Source organism: Macaca thibetana, chromosome 16, assembly GCF_024542745.1.
Source record: "Macaca thibetana thibetana isolate TM-01 chromosome 16, ASM2454274v1, whole genome shotgun sequence".
Taxonomy (NCBI): Eukaryota; Metazoa; Chordata; class Mammalia; order Primates; family Cercopithecidae; genus Macaca; species Macaca thibetana.
The window spans coordinates 17,487,012-17,501,703 of record NC_065593.1 but is presented as its reverse complement, the minus strand read 5'-3'; the positions used below and the strand labels follow the sequence as shown (position 1 = coordinate 17,501,703).

The following is a 14,692-nucleotide window of genomic DNA, read 5'->3' as shown; positions in this document are numbered from 1 at the left end:
CGGCCATTCAGGCGGTCGGGACGTCCCGGGAAACCTGTGCCCACATGGGTCCCTAGAACCCAAGATATTAGCTTTTTCTGCTATATAATAAAAAATGTAAAGCACACATACTCATACATATCCTGTTTCAATCATAATTTCAAATCAGCTTTCTCTTAATTTGATTGCCTTGATATTCCTTCTTCTAAGTACCTAACAGTCTATAATCAAACAATTGCAAAGATGCCATTTGGAGCACTGTGTTTCAAACCGTGGATCCAGACCCAAGAGAGGATCACGAAATCAATTTAGTGGGAGGCAACTGCTTTTTTTATTTCCGAAATAAGTAGAATATATCAGAATATATTGCATGTAGTAAAGATATATGCTGTTCTGTAAAACTTTGGTTTCAATTACAGATACGGATAGCAATAGAAATATATATTTCTTGTTTTGGATAGAGGTCAAAACATGTGAAGGCCGGGCGCGGTGGCTCAAGCCTGTAATCCCAGCACTTTGGGAGGCCGAGACGGGCGGATCACAAGGTCAGGAGATCGAGACCATCCTGGCTAACACGGTGAAACCCCGTCTCTACTAAAAATACAAAAAATTAGCCGGGCGTGGTGGCGGGCGCCTGTAGTCCCAGCTACTCGGAGGCTGAGGCGGGAGAATGGCGTGAACCCGGGAGGCGGAGCTTGCAGTGAGCCGAGATCGCGCCACTGCACTCCAGCCTGGGAGACACAGCGAGACTCCGTCTCAAAAAAAAAAAAAAAAAAAAAACATGTGAAAGCCTCCAAGTCTTAAAGGGACACCCCTCCCTGCCCCTCTCCCCAAAACGGTCTGTAGGAAGCTGCCCAGGCAGAGAGACAAGCTGCAGTCTGCATTCAAGCCTTGGCAGTGAGGGACCCGGAACACCCAGCCCCGTGCTCGTTACTCCATGTCATCTGCTCTGTAAATACCCTGAAAAGCCGCAGAGGGCAGACGTGTGGAACCTGGCCTCCATCAGTGACTCGCTGTGTGACCTTGAGCAAGCCACACACCATCTCTGGTCCTCGGCTTTCCCGCTCACAAATAGGAGCAAATGGAATCCCACCCACCGTGTTCACAGACTGGTTGGAAAGCTGAAAAACCCTCTGTGATTTGAATACCGCGAAGAGTTGAGTCCCACCTCTATACTTTGACCTAAAAAACACTCCTTTCTCCTTTCCTCCCCCTCTCCTCCATCCATATCTTCCCAGTTCTTCAAGGCCTGGGTCAAAACCCATCCCCTTTTCCAGAGGTCTCCCTGCTGACTATTGCAGTCTCACTGACCCCCATCAGCCTTCAAAGAATGGTCCTCTTGGTCTCTTATTTACCCCTAAGGGCAGGGCCTCCGTCTCTGACTTCTCCTAGAGTAGCTGACCCTTGGGCTGGGGACACAGGGAGGGAAAGGAAGGAAGGCCTGGATGAGACTTGACCTGCCTGATCAGGACGGGGAACTCACCCCTTTCTCAGGAGGTCAAACACTGAAAGAAAAGACAAGAAGGTAAGGTGTAGCTGGCTGGCAAAGCAGCCGATGCCAAGGTCCCTCCCTGGTCTGGAGGGTAGGAGAGGGGGGCAGGCATGCAGGCATACTCGAGGCAGGGACAGGACAGGGGTTCCTGGGATATCAGAACAAATAAATGTATGAGAGTGGGGTCTGCTATGGACCTGCCTCATCTGATCCTCAGGTACCAGGTGAGAACCATCAGCATCAGCACGGGGCCCTTTGACAGAGGGGGAAACTGAGGCACGGAGAAGGGGTAGAAATTTTCCTAAAGGTCACAGCAGACAGGCAGGTAGGGTAGGGAGTGGAGACTAAAGCCTCAGCCTCTAATTCCTAAGCCAGTTCTTCTTCTGCCCCATTTTCTGAGGCCTCCTCTAAGTCCAGCCCTGAACCAGACACAAGGAACTAAAACAATAACATTACTATTAACAAGGACAATAACGAATGTGCTTGACATATAATTACTCAGTTACTCCTCACATCGACTCTATGAGGTAGATACCACTAGTATCCCTGTTTTATAGGTGAGAAAACTGAGGCACAGAACTACAGTGTCTGGGAACCTGCATCTACCTGAGCGCATGGCCCAAATGGATCCACTGTCTTGCTGCTCAGAGGGAAGCAGGGAGTGGGGCTTGGGAATATTTGCTGAATCTAACTGGATATTCTGGGCCTGGTTCTGCAGGGCTGGGCAAGGGAATCCAGGGCTTCAGAACGTGTGTTTTTCTTCTGTCCCCAGGAGGTCAGTGTATTTACACTGCCCACCTGAAGGTCATATGTGTCCCAAGGGAGCCCTTGGGCCAGCCCTGGGTGAGCTGCTGTGGGAATGAGCCAGGTCACTCACCCAAATAGAGATTGTCCTCAGCTGGGTCATCCAGGACCTGGTCAGAGGGAGCAGACATGGGGTTGGGGGTCCCAGGCCTCCTGGTCCTTGCCAGCCCCAGAACCCTTAGCATGCACTGCAACCACCCCAGACAATGGAGCAGGAAGTGCACAGGTGCCAGACTGATGGGGCCTCAGAAGTCACTGACCCCCAGCCTGGCCCGCCACATGACATCCAGCCTTCCTCCCCTCCTGCTGCAATGAGGGGTTCACTTCTTGCCTCTGGGGCAGCCCCTCACCCTCCGTGGGAACTTGGGAACATCCCTGACCAGGCTGGGCTCCCAAAGCCTCCCTGCAGCCCCACCCCAAGTCTGGCCCTGTCATCAGAGGCCTCAGCCACATCTGCTCCCTTGGCAAGATCCCCGGGTCTGTGCTAGGGGCTCCCCAGCACCAGAAAAGCGGCTCCCATGAGACTCAGGTGCCGGTTCCCACCTGCTCACCACCACCTCCCCCTACCTCGATCAGTTTGACCACATTCACGTGGTCCAGCTTCTTCAGGATGGCAATCTCCTGGTACACCCGCTCCAGGGGCAGCAGCTGCTTGGCTGGTCCTCCCTGGGCAGCCTGGGACCCTCTTGGGGGAGGGCGACCTGTAACCAGGAAGAGAATTCAAGCACCTGTTCCAGGTGGCTGGGCCTCACCGTGGCCCCCAAACCAGTCTCAAGCAAGAGTCTTGCACGCCCGTGGTCTTGTCCCAACCCACCAGGCACATTCCATCCCCAGGCCTCTGCTCACGCCGTCTCCCTCTCTACCCCATTCTTAGCCAAAACCAGCTCGGGACCGAGGTCTCTTCCGCCTCCCAGGCTAGGGGCTCCCAGGGACAGGACCAGAAGATACATACGTGGAAAGCCATACTGCTTCAGTAACTTCTTTTTGGAAAGCACTTTCATTGCCTAAGGAAGGAGGGACAGAACTGTCACCAGCGTGAAGCCACCGGGAGCTAGAACAGGCTGGTACGTGTGGACTGAGGTCCGGAGAGGCACACTGGACATCTGCTACTGGCCCTGAGGGTGTGGCCCAGGTACGTGTTAAGCGGGGTTAGGGGGTGGCCACATCTGAGCCTAGCCCTTCCCCTTATTCCCCCAGCAAGCCTTTCTGGAGCTCTCCCCACAGAGGAATCCAGCCTCTGCTTACATATCCCCAGGGTTAGGAAGCTCATTCCTTTGCATACCCCCAGGGACAGGGAGCTCACTCTCAGGCAGCCCTGTCCTCTATCTCCTGAGCACAACTCCTGCCCCACCTCCCAGGCTTCCAGGGCCCGGCGTGGGCAACATCTCCCTCCTATCCCCAGACTCACATAGTGTCTGTCTTCACTCTCGTTGTAGGCCAGCCTCACCACACCGTAGGCACCCTGCAGACAGGCATCGGTCAGCCCCACCTGGACAGGGCAACCCCTCCCAGGACCAGCTCAGGAGGTGGGGAGCCCGAGCAGCTCTGGTCTCTCATGCACCCCATCTGCACCTCCCACCACCAGCTGGCTCATGGGCAAATATTGTAGCAGACGGGGAGGGGACTCCTGTGCCCTGGTAACTGCCCCTGCTTGGCTCAACACGGCTCCATGCCTCCCTCAGTCCCTCCTTGTCAACTGTCAAGAACTCTGGGAGTCAGGAGTCAAGAGTCATCTTCCACCCTCCCCGGGTACCTGGGAACTTCCCCCAGGGCACGAAACTGTCCTCACCTCCAGGCTAGGACTTGCCCGGCTCTGCCTCCCGTTCCCTCCCACACAGGAGAAGGAACAGCGCCAAGCAGAGGATCCCGCAGCCCGCACTGCTCTCAGCCTGCCCACTCCTACCTTGCCAATCTCACTCTGCAGCTTGTACTGGTTGAGCTGCACGCAGTCCTGTGGGGGAAGAGTGAGCACCAGGTTGAGCCGGGTCCAGAGGCAGCACTGCTCCTACCTCAGAGCCCGTTCAGGGTCCAATTCTGGCCACAGGCCCCTCATTCCCAGACCCCCAGGTCTCACCAAGCGTTTGAGTTTGGATAGGGAAGCTGGTGGTGCCATCGCCCCCGTATGTGATGAGAAGATGTGGCTCATGTTTGAAAACATGGATGGTGACGCCACGGCTGTGCTGTGTTCCCCAGATGCAGTGGTGAAGGGAAAACGCTAATTCCTGTCTGGATTCTGCAGTCTGGGAGACCCCAATGCACGAGAAACCCATGAGCAACTATTTCCGGAAGCAGCTGAATGAGAAGGTCTAGACTCCAAGGACAAGATGAGGAGCCCTGGGCGCAGAGGCTGAGAGCCTGGGTTCAGGCACAGAGAGCTCAGCCCCTGACATCCGCAGACTGCTCAGAACCTGAGTGCACTTTCAGAACTAACTGGCAAGAACGCCAGCTGAAGCCCAGAGGCTGGAGCCAGGCTGGCCGTTTCTGAGGCAGAGCAGACTCTAGGAGGCAGAATTAGAGGCGAGGGATGCAAGCTGGGGAAGAGTTGGGGGGTAGGGGGAACATAGCCTCTATGTTCACATCTCTAAGAAGACTACACAGGGGACCAGGGCGAGACCTATTTCCCAGGCCTAGGCTGGGAGTGGGAATAGCAGGACTTAGAGAACGCAGCCTTTGGCTCAGCTGCAGCTCCCCTGGTCGGGAAGAGGCTATGCTGTTAGGTAGTGATCTCCCCAGCTCTGAGGGTATGCAAACCAAAGCTAGATAGCTGTGTGGCACAGACAGGGGCAGAAACAGTCTTCACTGCAGTCCACTGAGGGGCTCATGAACAACCCCTCGTGCTGCCCCACCAACCTCTGCATCTGAGATGGCCACGTGGTGGGACTCGATGGTGGGCCTCCGCCAGGCCCGGGGGGAGATGTGGCTGGCAGGCCCCGTGGCATAAGGCCCAGCCTGCGCCTCCAGATAACTTCCTGCCGGCCGCTCCTGTAGGGAAAGCTTCCTGGCTGAGAGGCTAGGCCGGGCTGGGAGCAGTCTCGAAGTACTGCCAGGGATCACAGAGGCAGCTCTGGCCCGTGGCGGAGGGTCCACACCGTTTCTAGCAGGCTCTGGGCCACCATCTGCCTCTTCCAAGTGGGTCACGTCGATGGCTGCCACCCGTTCCACCAGCTCTGCCCGAGGATCCTGGCAGCAGACAGCTGGACCCCCCTCCATTGCTTCAGTCAAGGGGGCTCTTCTGCGTAGCCTTGTTGGGAAGCTGAGAAAGGAGGGCAGAGAAGGCTTCACTCCGGTGTGTCAGGCTGGCTACCGGGTAAGGTAGCCACAGCCCTGTGGGTCCCACCTCCACGCCTTTGCCCCGGCTGTTCCCTCTACCGGGATTGCCAACACCCAGCCTCAAGTCTGTCCCCATGAACTGAATGGATTCACATTGCTTCCGCTGAATGCCAGCCCCCTAGGCCTCAGTATCCCTGCTGGTAACAGAGGCAGTCACTTCTGCCTGCCGGCTTCACAGGGAAGCAGAGAGAATCTGATACTCTGGAGTCAGGACAGACAGGGGCAGAAGCCTGGAGGCCCAGCAGCACTGGAAGGGGCAGAACCCAGGGTCAGCTCAGCCCCAGAACAGCATGCAGCCCTGTGAGTCACGAGTCCCAACCCTTGACAGCCGAGCACTCCAACACTGCCTCCTGGAAGCTGAGCTAGACACTAGTAACTCAGAAGCCTTGCTGATGCTTCAGACCCACCCGCCTCCTCCAGGGAGCCCTCCTTGATGTTTCAGCCTCCTGTCCCCATCCCTCTCACTGCTTCCGGGAAGACTTCCCTGGGGTTCCCAACTCCAGCCAGCCCTGCCTCACTGACATCTGTCAAAGCAAGGGGATGGGCCCCGTGCGGTGGCTCACGCCTGTAATCCCAGCACTTTGGGAGGCCGAGGTGGGCGGATCACCTGAGGTCAGGAGTTCGAGACCAGCCTGGCCAACATGGCAAAACCCTGTCTCTACTAAAAATACAAAAATTAGCCGGGCGTGGTGGCATGCACCTGTAATCCCATCTACTCGGGAGGCTGAGGCAGGAGAATCACTTGAACCCAGCAGGTGGAGGTTGCAGTGAGCTGAGATCGTGCCACTGCACTTCAGCCTGGGCAACAGAGCAAGACTCTGTCTCAAAAAAAAAGAAGGCAAGGGGATTGGAATGAGGGGAATGAGGGTGAAACAGGGCATGACATCCCCTGAGACCCATGTTCTCAAAGTCACTGTGTGGTGGCTGCAACATCAGGGAAGTGACCCCCAGCCCTCATCTTCAGCCATGACCCTGGGCTACATCCTGACTCCGGACTGAACCCTGACACTCCGCCTGAGACCTCCATCTCTGTTCCAGGCTTGTAGAGCGCTGGCCATGCCCAACCTGGTGCCCCTCCCCCTGCTTGCGCTAGACTCTGCATCCTCTCAGGAGAAGGAAGTGAGTGAACTCCTGATCCTCCATCCTTCCTGTCTGCTGGTAACTTCCTCCGTACCCACACAGCGACTGAGAACAGGGATCTCAGGGAGACCCAGAGTGCGCATGGTGAAGGGCCTGCTCCACCCCTCATTCCCCATCCCTTTGCCTTGACAGATGTCAGTGAGGCAGGGCTGGCTGGAGTCCACTGGCCGCTGAGGAGCCAGAGCTGGGTTCCAGTCCTGCCTGCTGACCTACCAGGGGCCCTAGACAAGCTCCTTCCCAACTCTGAGCCCCAGTCTCCCGACTTGTCCTGTGGATCCATCCCCTGCCTTCCCAGATTTCCCAGGCTCACAGCAGGGTTTGGAGGTAGACTGAGGGTAAGGGTGGCGTCCACACCCCCTGTGCCTGGTGCGCAGTGTGTTGAATGAGTGGAAGCCTGGAGGTGGTGGGGGCTGGTGCTGACATGGAGAAAGGAAGAGAGAAGGCTCCACACTGGGAACAGGAAAAGGCACGGAAGCTGGAACCCAGAGGAGTGAGAGGGAGTTGGTGAGGCTGGAGTATCAGGGAGGCCTCCCTGGAGGAGGTGAAGGAGGTGAGGAGGCTGAGTGAGGGTAGAGTATCAGGGAGGCCTTCCTCGAAGAGGGGGCGGGAGACAGTGAGTGTGGCTGTGACACAAGGAGGCCTCCCTGGAGGAGGTGAGAAGAGACAGTGAGTGGGGCTGTGGCATAAGGAGGCCTCCCTGGAGGAGGTGAGAGGGACAGTGAATGGGGCTGAGACATAAGGAGGCCACCCTGGAGGAGGTAAGAGGCTGTGGCATAGGGAGGCCTCCCTGGAGGAGGTGAGAGGCTGTGGCATAGGGAGGCCTCCCTGGAGGAGGTGAGAAGAGACAGTGAGTGGGGCTGAGACATAAGGAGGCCTCCCTGGAGGAGGTGAGAGGGACAGTGAGTGGGGCTGGAGCTTCGGGGAGAGCTTGGAAACCAGACGGCATAGCGAGGAGGAAGCCAAAGCTGGGAACACCCTCCAGGCCCCGCCAGGCTCCTCCCAGCAGGTGGCCCACCCCTCTGCCCCGTCCCCTCACTCCACAAGCCATGTTTTTCCCTCCCGAATGTAAGTTTCATGAGATTAGGGCTCTCATCTGCCTTGTCTCCAAAAGATCACCAGCGCCTGGCGTGTGATAGGAACGCGATAAATATTTGTTGAATAAATGAGTGGTTGCCATAGTGATCGTTACAGCCCTGTCCCCATTAGACAGATGAGAAAGCAGCCACAGAGACGCAACCCCATCAAGCCTCAGGCCCCAGCACACATAAGAGAATGAACTCCAGGGCTGGGAGCTCCTGCTCTTTGGCCCTAGGCAGGGCAGAAGCCATAGGCTGCCCGGGCCCATAAAATTTGCGTATTTCCTAAAGGTTGCCATTCCAGCAAAAGGCCATCCTCCTTTACCCTTGAACACCTTTCCCTGCTTTTCTTAGATAGGTAGAGGGAGGCCCAGCGGGTGGGGATGGGCCCGGAGTCACCCAGCAAGTCAGGGCAGAAGGGCTTCCTGTTCCAGCCTGAGCCCTGTTACCCAGTTTGGCGCCCAGGCTCTGAAGCCAGGCAGCCAGGCAGCACCCTTTCCTGGCAGGGAGCCCGTGAGCAGGTGGCCTCGCCTCTGTGTCTTGGGTTTTCCTCACCCGCAAAATGGGGTTCTAGTGGGTCTCACCTCACGCACGTGCTGAGATGCTGAGGAGGGAGTGCGCGTAAGGCACTCAGAACAGGGCCGGCCACAAAGGAGGCACCGTAAAAGTGAGTTGTTGTGGTGCTGTCGCTGTTGTGATTGCTGGGACACGCTGTGGCCCAGATGGATGCGCGGGCGGGCGGAAGGTGGCTGCGAGGACTGACGTCAGGCTCTCCGTCCCTCCCTCCCGCCTGGATCAAATTCAGGTGACTAAGCGTGTCTGCGAGGGAGGCGGCCGCCGGGGAAGGCCCAAGGTTCTTGCCGCGTGTCCAGGAGACAGGGCCTGGCGCCCCAGCCACGCGTCTGCACAGGAGGGAATATGTGCACACGGGCTGTGGGCCTGGGGTGGCGGTGTGTGTCTGTGTGTGTTGTGGTCCCCACACAGGAGCGCATCTGCATGGAGATGAAAACCTCGGTGTGATGTGTGTGTGTGCAGGTGTGCTTATGTGCGTGTGTGCCTGCAGGTCTCCGTGTACATATGCCCAGGGTAGGGGGGTGACCTGCACCCCTGGGGGTCCTGGGAGCCTGATCCCAGAGCGCATATCTGGACTTTCCCCTGTAGTCACTAGGCCTACCAGCCTGGCACTGCCTGCTGGGCTGGGTTCTGTGCCCCGGCAGAAACCCAAGCCCATCTGGGGGCTCACGCAGGGGGTGTCTCAAGGCCCTTCCCAAGCTCAGGCCTCAGTAGATACTTTGTAGAAAGTTAATTCGGTGGATAATTAGGGCCATGTGGGCAAACAGAAAGATGGACAGAGAGGCTGGGACCCAGGCCCATGGTACAGCAAGGATCCCTATGGGCCTGGGCACTGGCTTAGTCCTGTGGCCAAGAATGGCCAGACTCAAGCCCTCCCTCTTTGGGAAAAACGACTTCAATCCCGTCCTCCCAGACTGGGGACCTGCTGCCTTGGACAAGTCATTGAGCCTCTTGGAGCCTCAGTTTCCTAACATGTGAATCAAACAGAGGGCCACCGTCCTGCCAACTCCCAGGGCAATGGGACGAACAGAATGAGGTGTGGACACAGGAGTAGTTTGCGCCAGAGCCCTGTTGGGCGGGGATGTGGCTGTGTCTAGAAGCATCCAAGAGAGCCTTGATGTACAAGGTCCAACCCCACCTCCGCCCCCAGCTCCAAGATGGCCTGGCACATACCCACCACCCAGGTTTCTTCTCCCAGGCTGTGCCCCACCCCCCAAGTGTCTGGCCACTCCCAAGGAATGTGGGTCCCTGGCTCCAGACGCCCGCTTGGCCTGGCTTCCTCCTCAGGACATGCCCCATCCAGCTGCATCCCTCAAAGGAGTCCCAGAGCAGGGCAGAGCAGGCAGACCCTGCTGCCATCCACGTGGGTTCGAGCAGCTCCGCCTGGGAGGACTTCAGGCCCTGGTCAGGCCTCATTCTGAGCTCTGGAAGGCCGCTGTGAACCCCAGTGCCAGGCCGAGGCAGGGGACCAGCTACGTCCAGGTGAGGGGATGGACAGCCCTTAACAGCAGAGGACCGAACAGAAGGGAAAGCCGCAGAGGTGGCGGCCCCCCAGGCCAGACACAGAAGGTGGTCCTCACATCCCTGGGCCGCCTCACTGGAGCCGTGTTTATGATCCTGACGAGTGTCTGGATGGCTCTGGCAACGGGTGCCCTCCGCAGCTCCCGCCCCCACCCTGGATGACTCAGTCCCCTTGAGGGAGGCCCAGGCGTCTGGTGCCAAGTCATGCTTGACGACTCCTGCTGTGAGGTCGCCCGCTCCCACCATCCTTGGGGAGCCCCCAAGCACTGATGCAGGCTCTTGCCTGACTCAGCACAGTTACCCCCAGTGCATCGTCCTGGCCCACCCACAGAGGCTAATGGTCCTCAGGCCTCATCCTGTGCCCCTGCTCATCCTCCACACCAGGTCTGTGCCTCCAGCCCCACTCTTTCCAGCTAGCTGCCGCCTGCCCCTCCATGTTCCCGAGCAGCTCAGATCCAACAGGGCCCAGATTCAACTCAGCATCTTCCCCAAACCTGCTCATCCTCCGTCTCCATTGCAAGATGGGTACCACATCCTCCCCATTCTTTTCTGACCAGGCCAGCAATCCAGGAGCCGTCCTTGTCACTCGTCCTTTCCCTGTTGCCCATCCTCACTCCCCACAACCCCACACTTACTCTCCACTCCAGCCACACCACAGCTTCCCAAACTGCAGACTCTGTCCTGCTGCCAGGCCTCTGTACAAGCTGTGCTTCTGCCAGGAACACACCTTCCTCTCCTCTGCTGCCTGGAGGACAGCTCAGCCACTGCCTCTTCTGAGAGCCCACCCTGATCTCCCCACTACCAGCTGGGTGAACTCACAAGCCGAACCCCTTAGAAGTCCAGATTCCGACTACTGCTTCGTTCCCCGCCACATGGGTCTTCCCTGACTCCAGGCTCACACCTCCACCTCACCCTACCCCATCCTCCACACCGGTCGCTAGAGGGAGGATTTCCAACATGCAAATGTGGTTACAGTTCTCCCAGACCTGGCCTTCCAGGAACTTGGAATGTCAGGGACAGAGGAGCAGAAGTAGCCTCAGATTGGGGGTAAAGCGGGGGGGGGGGTCACAGGCTAGGAAGCCGCCAGGGACATGGACATCTGGGATGCAAGCACAAATAGTCACAGAGCACCTACTGCCTGCCAGGCTCTGTGCAAGCCTGTGTGGGGAGACACAGCAGTGAACCAAAAAGACCAAGTCTCTGCTCTCATATCGTTTAATTTCTCGTGGGGGCAAGGAGCAACGACCAAGAAAGCCAGTGATTCAGATACGATATGTCAAGTGGTACATACTGTGAAGAAAAATGCAGCAGAGTAAGAAGGATCGAGAGAAAGGGGCTGGGAGATGCTGCTGCTAACAGTGTGGTTCAGGAAGGCCTTTTGGGTGCAGGATTGGAGCAGACACCTGAAGGAAGGAAGGGGGAGGAGGCGGTATAGCTATCTGGGGAAGGGCATCTCAGGCGCAGGGACCAGCAGGTGCAAACGCCATGGGGGGACAGTGCTTGATCCGTAAGAACAGCAGGGAGGCTGAGTGGCTGGTGCGGAGTCTTCCCCACGTAAGCGGCACCTGACAGCAAGAGGAGTTACGTCTGGAGAGAAAGGCCCCTCATTCACTGTGCTGGCCTCAGGGATGGCTTCCTGGAGGAGGTGGCACCTGAGCTCTCTTCTGAGCACTCAGCAGGATTTCAGGACTGACGAGGAGAGGATGGAACTTCACACTATGCGTAGCAGAGTCATTTCCTGGCTGGGACTCAGGGCTTGGTTTGGGGGTGAGGGTAGCTTGGTGGACAGAGCCCAGGAGGCCTCCAAAGGCAGGTGGAGGTTGTGAGCAGGGGAGTGCCTCAGTTAGGTGAGGTTTAAAACGACTCCCGTGGCTGCTGTGAGGACTGACGGTGGGAGACCTAGGAGGAGGCGAAGCGTCCCCGGAGTGTGTGCGCCTGGGACGCAATGGAGGGTCAATTTGTATGTACTGGAGGAAAGAGGGCAGGGCTTGGGGCGGCCAGTGCCACTTCCCTGGGATCCTCCAGTGCACAAGCTGTGTGCCCCTCCCACACTCCTGTGCCCGCCCTGCAGACACCACCGAGGCACGGTCCTGGGGCCTGTGACACAGCCTTCTCTGCACAGCCCTGCAACGCCCTCAAGACTTGAGCACACCCCCTCCCCTGACAGGCACACGCCCGTGTCCGCGTGACCCGCCCTCACACACCACTCCATCCTGTCCTGCACCCCCCACGCAGACACAGGCACACTCCCGCGTCCACGTGACACACGCACACCCGCCTCCAAACAGCACACGCAGGTCCCCGCGCACGTGGACACCTCCCCCCAGCCACCAGCCCTGAGCCTCCCGGGCCGCGAAGCTGCGGCGCCCGCCTCTGCCGCCCCCTCTCGCCCCAGACAAGGCAGGACCCAGCGCAGCCAGAACCGCGCGCCGCCGCCGCCCCATTCATCTCCCACCCCGCCCCCGGCTCCTGCAGGAAGACGCTCCGGAGGGCCGTGGGAGGAGCGCTCCGCGGAGAACCGCACGTGGGTGCCCCGGGCCGGGCCCACTCAGCACAGACGCGGCCTCCACCAGGAGCCGGGCGCGGGGGACGGTGCACCCGGGATGGATGCGGTCCGCAGACAGAAGCGGGGAAGAACGCAGACGGCGGGGCGCCCGCGGCGATGCGGTCCCGGCGGCCGGCGCAGACCCGAGCAGACTCCCCGAGGCACCCCGCAGACCCGGCCCCGCAGACAGAAGGGGAAGGATCCCCGCCCTGACCAGATCCCGGCTCCCTAGTAGACGCGGCCTCGCAGACCCCCGCCTCTCCCTTGCAAGCTCGGGGCAGGTGTTAAGGCGTTCGTCCTCCCGCTCCGAGCCCGCGTCCCCTCCCCGCCGATCCCTACCTGGGCGCCGGGCGATAGTCTCCGCGGCCCGGCGGGCGGCCCAGCTCGCTCCCCGCCCCGCCCCACCGCCTAGCTGGGGCCCAGATCGCCGAGCTCAGCCCGCGGGCGCCGCGGCTCCGGGCAGCGCTCGCTGCCCCGCCCACCGCCGCGCCCGGCTCGCGCTCATTGGTCAAGGCGAACGGCCCCGCCAGCGCCGCCCAATCGGAGCCCGGGACTCCCGCCCCCTCCTGGACTAAGGGTCCGCGGCGGGCGACGCCGGAGGGGCCCTCCCTGCCCTGCGGCGGGACCGACCTCGCCACGCCCCCGGCGTCCTGGGGTCCTTGAAGTCCCTCCCGGCCGCGGCGCGGGCCCTTCACCCGGGCCTGCAGGGGACGGTGCTTCCCCGCCAAACCCTTTGCACCCCCATCCCAGCCTGCGGGAGCCAGAGCGCCCCTCCCTCCCGGGCGAGGCGCGGTGCGTGCGAGGGAGGGGCGAGGCCCGGGGAGGAAGGCCTTGAACGGCAGGCCCAGGAGTGTAGCTTCTGCAGGGCGGGGGCAGGGAGGCCGAGAGGTGGCTTAGCATGGAGTGAAGTGCTTGCTCGGTGAGCAGGCGACAGGAATGGCCTAGCGGGGGCCGAGGGAATGGAGGGAAGTCAGCAGGACATGGTGACCTTCGCCGTGGCTGTTCCTAGGGACTCTGCCCCCACCTCTTCCCCTAATGCCTCTGCGTGTGAATCTTCTGGCACTACCACTTGCCCCATATCCTTCCCCCAAACCTGATCTCCTGTGTCCCTGTCTCGAAGTGGAGCCAGGAGCCTGGGAGTCACCTGCAGCCTCCCTGTTTCCTGCTCCAACCAGTCCATCTCCAGGCCCTGCCATGCTGCCTCTTAACTATACCTGGAATCGGCCCTCTCCTGTCCACCCCACTTCCCCTCCCTTAGCTCAGGCTACCACCATCTTGTCCCTGATGGCTGCAGGAGCCTCCTCCCTGGCTTCCAGCCTCATCCAGTCCCACCTCCTACTAGCCTTTCCCTACCTGGCAGCCAGAGCAAGTTTTCAGGAACACGAGTCCACCGAGAGGCATTTCCTGTGGCTCACCCTGAGAATAGGTCTAATCAAGCCCTGTATAACCTTACTCCCAGCCACCTGCCTGTTTAATGCCTACTCATCTTTCAGGGCTCAATTCAATCTTGCTTCTGCCCAGAAACTTTCTCCATGACCTCCCCACTTCCCAGCATGGGTTAGTCACCCCACCCAGGTACTTCCTTGGCATCTGGTACCTGCCTGTTCCTCATCGGGACTGGGAGCTCCTCGATGGCAGGCACTGTGCCTGATTCGTCCAGCACACAGCCTGTCACATGGCATAGGTGCTCAATGGATGTTTGTTGAATGAATAATTCCAGCAACTTCTGGGTGTGGCTTTTGACCTCATGGTTCAGGATAGCAGCTAGAGCTCCAGCAATCACATACGCATTCCGGGCAGTGGAGTGGAGAAAAGGATGAAGAAGAGGGCAGAGGGTCTGCACCAGCTCTCTTTTCAGGAAAGTTCTCAGAAGTTGCCACATGGCACTTTCACATACACCACTTGAGCTTACTCATGTGACCAGACCCAACTGCAAGAGGAAGCTGGGAAATGCAGCTTCCCTTCTGGGCAGCCACACGCCCAACCGAGAACCACGGACTGAATTGCTACAGGGAGAACAGATATCTGGACTCCACCATTGAGAGGGTGGAAAGATTGAGGGGCAGAGCTCGACTGTATGCCAGGCGCTCTTTACAGGTCTTTCCTCAACCCTACTAAAAGCTATTATTGTCCAGGTGCAGTAGCTCATGCCTGTAATCCCAGCACTTTGGAAGGCTGAGGTGGGCGTCTCATTTGAGCCCAGGAGTTCGAGACCAGCCTGGACCACATAGT

General features: G+C 59.0%; 2 protein-coding genes across 2 annotated transcripts in view; both read right to left on the bottom strand.

Moving 5' to 3' along the window:
- The window catches only part of CAMKK1 (calcium/calmodulin dependent protein kinase kinase 1), a 33,879-nt gene extending 20,939 nt beyond the window's left edge, over positions 1-12,940 (bottom strand). The window contains exons 1-8 of the mRNA XM_050765823.1: positions 12,800-12,940; positions 5,126-5,528; positions 4,179-4,226; positions 3,684-3,737; positions 3,228-3,279; positions 2,843-2,976; positions 2,349-2,385; positions 1,463-1,484 (exon numbers count right to left, since the gene is read on the bottom strand). Coding sequence (XP_050621780.1) covers positions 1,463-1,484; positions 2,349-2,385; positions 2,843-2,976; positions 3,228-3,279; positions 3,684-3,737; positions 4,179-4,226; positions 5,126-5,485 — 707 coding nt within the window. The 5' untranslated portion in view covers positions 5,486-5,528; positions 12,800-12,940. The remainder of the gene's footprint in view (positions 1-1,462; positions 1,485-2,348; positions 2,386-2,842; positions 2,977-3,227; positions 3,280-3,683; positions 3,738-4,178; positions 4,227-5,125; positions 5,529-12,799) is intronic.
- NCBP3 (nuclear cap binding subunit 3) overlaps positions 1-14,692 on the bottom strand; it is a 107,157-nt gene that overhangs the window by 71,550 nt on the left and 20,915 nt on the right. The gene's annotated exons all lie outside the window — the stretch shown is intronic.